Genomic DNA, 5323 nt, shown 5'->3' with positions numbered 1-5323 from the left:
AGCAGGGAAAGCCCCCAAAGTAGAAGTTGACCGGATTGACGGTTTGATCAACAAAGTCAGCGACAGCTCGCGCTGTACTTCCGGCGCATGGGGAACTGAGAACCCCAGCGCCCGCCACTAACATGCGCTGCAGGTGTATCTGACTATTCTATCACCCAACTTGTTCATTAAAATAAAATAAAACTCACATTTTCCCACATGCCATATAAATTTTAATAACACGTTTTCTCAATCGCCATATTAATCATCCTATAGATAATTAATTTTTATCCCTTTTCATACAGCAAATGATCCTTGCTTAAATTTATATTTAATTAAGCCTGCAATTACAATTTGTTTGTATATAATTTTCTTTGTTTACATCAAAAGCATTACAATTTAACTACATTTAGGCTATTTTGAGGCATTTTCATGGGGAGTATAATTTTGGGTCAAAGTTTCACGCCGAATCCTCAAGAGAATAGAGAGAGTGAAGATTCATATCATTGTGCAAATCTCCCAACATGGGACATGGGATTTGTCCCATAATCCATATAATGCTTTTGTATCTCCTTTGCCGTGCTAATTGTTTGTTGCAATAATGAGCATCAAAGATTTCACGATCAAACTTTATATAATTCTATGTGACCTTGGGGATAATGAACAGTCAGTCCACACAACTCAAGACAATCAAGATGCTAACCTAATCAAAAGTACTCATTTGGGTCCCTTTTTGACAGCACTTTCTCGACAAAATCTAAAAATTCGGTACGGTTTCACAATTAGGGTATGACGCATTGCGCATAATCTTGCTAGTTTGAATACGAAAAAAATAAACTAGCCAACTTAATATCAGCATTATGTCATACCAGAGTTACACAGCATTGTGACTCTTATAATGGAGTTAACTATTATTTTGTCTATTTTAGAGCACTTAACAAATTCGGGAGAAGAAAAAAAAAAACCTTCAGTTTAGGAGTTTTTTTTTTTTTTTTTTATTGGTGGAGTAGAAATATGCTTTTTACCTTTTTATTTAAATTTGTTTACTCAAAAATATATTTTGAGAACGACGCTGGAAAAAAGTAAATCCACAAGAAAATGATCCAAAATAATAAAATCCCACACACTGAGTTGTAGGAGAAGAGAGAACAACGAAAAGCTATAAAGGGGTCCCCGCAAAAATGGGTGATGCGGCCACAAAGCAAAGCATTATATGTGCTTGTGCTGCAAAATGGCGTCAAAATGGAACCCACAGCCCCATTGCCAGCAATGTCAATGGGGCTAAATCCTCAAATTATCTGATCACAATGAAAGACCAAAAAAAAAAATCAATTTTGATGCCGACTATAATTATTATTATTTGCTTTACTTCGTTCCTACTGACGTGCTTTTTGATATGGTGGGATTCGCTTGTTGCCCAAAAACCATTTGGCTATTTTCCTTTTTCCTTTGGTAGGTCAGAAATAACAAATCAAAACCCAAAATCAAATGCTGCTAATTCCATTCATTTGCCTTTTTCAAAAGCCAGTCACCTTTCGGTTTCATCATCTGAAATTAACTTCTGCTATTTGTGTACATTACTTGCCCTACAATCCATTCATGGCTCCAAATTTTGCTGCCATCATCTCTTGACTATGGTTTCTTGTGATTGATAATGAAGCGACAATTCATTCTTCTTCTTCTTTTTCAATCATAAACGTCAATAAAGAGGAGAGATGTTAATGACAATTAAGTAGTCATATTTTATTGAATGATAAAAAAAAAAAAAACTCAAAATTCCTCTATAGCACTAGAGTGAGGAAATATTTTAATTAAATATACTGAAGGCCAAAATTAAGAAGAGAAGATTGTAGATTAATTCTTATCTAATTGTCCTAAAATTATTTAAGACTAAAAAAAAGAGAGAGGTTATTAATACTCGTCTGTTGTTTCAGAGGAAGAGTCTCAAAAGCTTCTTTTCACCTGCGACCTCAGAGCAACAATTATCAGACCCGGTTCCCGACGTCGTCGTTTCGGACTCCTCCGACGGCGTCTCCGCCCTAAGCTTCTCTGGCAAACAAGGCTTCAGACCCAGATGAAGATCATCTTGAAAATCAGAAACAGCCTTCCTCTTCGGTGGCGGAGTGATGACGTCCTTCGGACTATTGTTGGTACAGTTCACGGCAGATTCTGACACGTCATCAAGTTCCGGCGCCAGTGAGCAAGGCAGCGGCTGCAACGGGCCGCCGCAGAGAACTCTCTCCACCGCCGACTGGCACACGTTCCAGTTTCCTGTCCACAGAAGCCCCACGGCGCCGCTCACTGGGTTCACTGTTCTTCCCACCGCTTCATATAACAGCGACTGAAACAATGCTGAAAATAAAATTTATCAAAAAAAACATGCATAATGGATTTCAGATGATGATACCAAGGATAATTTGAGAAACTTGAGGGTAGCAGAAAGGAATTTTTTATGATAACTTGTTGATCTGAAAGATGAATTATATACGATTCTAAAATATAATAAGCATTAAAATTCAAGTAGGCTTTGGTTTATTCAATTATTAATTCTTATTGATATAATATGAATGTTCTTGAAATTTAGATAATATTTTTACCGATTTTAACATAAAATCCCCACAGCAAGGCATTGTCTTTTCAGAGAATTTTTCCTTTTCTTCTCAATAATGAAATAATGGTTGAAATTTAACTGCTGTTTTTGGCTAAAATAAAAACACCCACTTGCTTTCTGTCATTTTTTTTAAAGTCTGGTAGCCGCCGAAAAATCTTGAAGAAAAAAAGGATTTTTTAGTTAAAAATATAAATTTGTGCTGTGTTAGAGGAACTTACAGGGACGTTGGGTTTCGGGGACGGCGGAGATGAAGGACATGAGGCCGGCGCGGCCGAAGAACTTGGCAACAAAAACGGTGGCGTTTGCTTGAGCTTGTGGGGTGCCGATCCATTGAATGCTTTGACGAAGCATGCAGTTTTCACTGCAACCTTTTCTCAAAACTCTACACCCATTGCAACTCATGTTGATTTTTTTTCGCTCAGCACACGTCATACGAAACAGAAGCAAAAATAAAAATGAAATTAAATAAATAATTATAAAGAAAGCATAAAGCTTGGATTGGTTTCTTGGATTGCAAGCAAGGGAGAGAGAGAGAGAGATGAGAATGAAAGAATAGTCGTAGACTCGTAGCAACAAGGAAAGAAGATTTTGAGGGTATGAGTGTATTTGGGTGTGTGCGGGTGTGTGTGTGTGTGTGGGTGTGGGTGTGTGTGTGTATAATATATATAGGCAAATGGATTAAGTGAACCATTTGGATAATAACTTTTGCATCCTTGATTTTTTACCATTTCACGAGTTAGTACACCGTTTGTTCATTTGTATCAATCAGTTCGTGACAACAAATGTAATGATTAAATTACCCTCAACTGTTTTCGGTCAAACACCATACTACGAGGACACTAGACCATTTTACCTCGTATAGGTAACTAATGTAAGGAGTGGGCAATACTTTAGATTTAATTTTGAGAAATATAAATCTCTCTAAATTTGAGAAATAAGAATTAAATTGAATCAATTTCAGTTGGAGTAACAATTTTTATTTTATATTGATAATTTTTTTGATTTGTTTTGATTTGAATCTAAACTCGATCAATTTATAAAATTCATAACTAAATCACAACCAATCTTTATTCTCCTAGAATTGGTCTGGGAAGCAGCTGCGTGGTGGCAGCGCAACTGCCCCAAACGAGTCTTAAATCGATCAAAATGCCCAATACTGACAGCTAATACAATAATCAAAATATCCTTTAACGAGAAGTAATGCACGCAAAACTTAACACGGTGAGGGTAACTCGGGGATTACCAATTAGGGATGTATTTGAAAAAAATGGAGAAATTATATCCTCATTTGGGGAAACGCAAAAAGCTGAGTAGGCAAATGTTGTTACCCCCTGAGTAGTTAATAACTATTGGTTTTGGGTAGAGTGACCAGGGTTAGTTAAGTGGGACTCGTTGAGGTAACCATGGTTGAGTTTTGGGTTCCAAAGAAATGGGTGGGGGGGTGGTGGGGGCCCTGCGGCTCCGTGTCTCCGCAAATGGTTTTGAGGAGTTGAGTTGGATGGATTCTCAGCCGTTGGATTTGCGTTTCGGGGATATCTATGGGGGAGACCAGATTCTTTTTTTTTTTTTTGCCCTTTTTGGTTCTTCCTTTGTGCCTTGTAGGAGACACGGCGCTTTTTAATTGGTCAATTATTTTGAGTTTAAAAGACTTTTATCCAAATAAATTAATTATATGAAAATCTTAAAGTTGGTGACGTTTGATTGGATCAAGATTCTTTTTTTATTTGAATTAATAGAGAATAATCAATAAAAAAATAAATCTTGATTATATGTGTGTAATAATAATTATGCCGTCAAATAAATTTATTTTATTATGGAGTGCTTTATGTTTGAATGTTTCTTCATTGAAAAATAAATATATTTAGAATAGTTAAGGTGACATTAAAATCTAGTACCTATGCGAAGAAAGAAGGTTGTAATTATTAAAAAAAAAAATCAACGTAAAACTATGGAAACTTGAATCTTGGGTTGAGTAAATAACAATTTAATTATTATTATTATTTAGTAAACCAAACTCAATCAATTCAAAAAATGACCTTAATGAATCGAAGATTCAATTCATTTTTTTTTAAATTCAATTTTTGAAGACTTTGTAACAATTCCCGAACAAAACCTAATTGATATAATTCTTGCACTCATTTTTTAATGAAATAAAATTTCACTTTCGAAATGGACTATACCGTACAAAATTAATATGAGTTAAGGACTCAAGTTAATCACTTGGTTATATTTACGAGGATCATGAGCAGATGAGTAGAAACTACAACAAGGACATATATTATTAAGAGGACGAAAAATGAAGATGCAACAAAAGCATAGAAGTTATAGTCGCAGCTGGAGCAACGTGGCATCTTTATCCGATTTTAATTTGGACCGCAATTACTTTGTTTAATTAATTAATTAATTAATTAATCAAAAAATTCAACAAGACCAAAGTTTGTGGAGAATGAGATTCCAATCGCATGAACTAATCTTAGCTTTGCATATTCATTGGATTAAATTTAAACAACACAAACTGATGCCTTTTCGGCTTCATCCTCATTCATGCACTCCAAAACTTTTACGACGATTGTGATTAGCGAGAGAAAGAGTGACGTTTTTGCCTTTTTTTTGGTGCTTCTTTTTTTTTTTTGGCAACACAAAAATGAAACTTAATAAATCTTTTTAGCATGAGTGCCTCTTCCTTGGAGTATAAAGACATTTGAGGTTTGGGGATTGCCACTGGACAAGAAG

At 35.4% G+C, this 5323-nt stretch overlaps 1 protein-coding gene across 1 annotated transcript; it reads right to left on the bottom strand.

Moving 5' to 3' along the window:
- Positions 1 to 1743: 1743 nt before the first annotated feature.
- LOC102610110 (LOB domain-containing protein 38-like) lies at positions 1744 to 3226 on the bottom strand. The gene is made up of 2 exons (XM_006486866.3): positions 2809 to 3226; positions 1744 to 2331 (listed from the first exon to the last, which is right to left on the bottom strand). The coding sequence occupies exons 1-2, from the start codon at positions 3020 to 3022 to the stop codon at positions 1910 to 1912; spliced, it is 636 nt and encodes a 211-aa protein (XP_006486929.2). The 5' UTR covers positions 3023 to 3226; the 3' UTR covers positions 1744 to 1909.
- Positions 3227 to 5323: the final 2097 nt, after the last annotated feature.

Source organism: Citrus sinensis, chromosome 8 (assembly GCF_022201045.2).
Source record: "Citrus sinensis cultivar Valencia sweet orange chromosome 8, DVS_A1.0, whole genome shotgun sequence".
Taxonomy (NCBI): Eukaryota; Viridiplantae; Streptophyta; class Magnoliopsida; order Sapindales; family Rutaceae; genus Citrus; species Citrus sinensis.
Note: the sequence above shows the minus strand (reverse complement) of the source record. Positions and strands in the feature narration are given on the sequence as shown.

Excerpts from the sequence above, each read along its gene's own strand:
- LOC102610110 (XM_006486866.3), bottom strand. The coding sequence starts at position 3,022 with ATGACGTGTGCTGAGCGAAAAAAAATCAACATGAGTTGCAATGGGTGT. Across the intron at positions 2,332-2,808 it reads CCCCGAAACCCAACGTCCCT|CATTGTTTCAGTCGCTGTTA; the intron begins GTAAGTTCCTCT and ends TTTTATTTTCAG.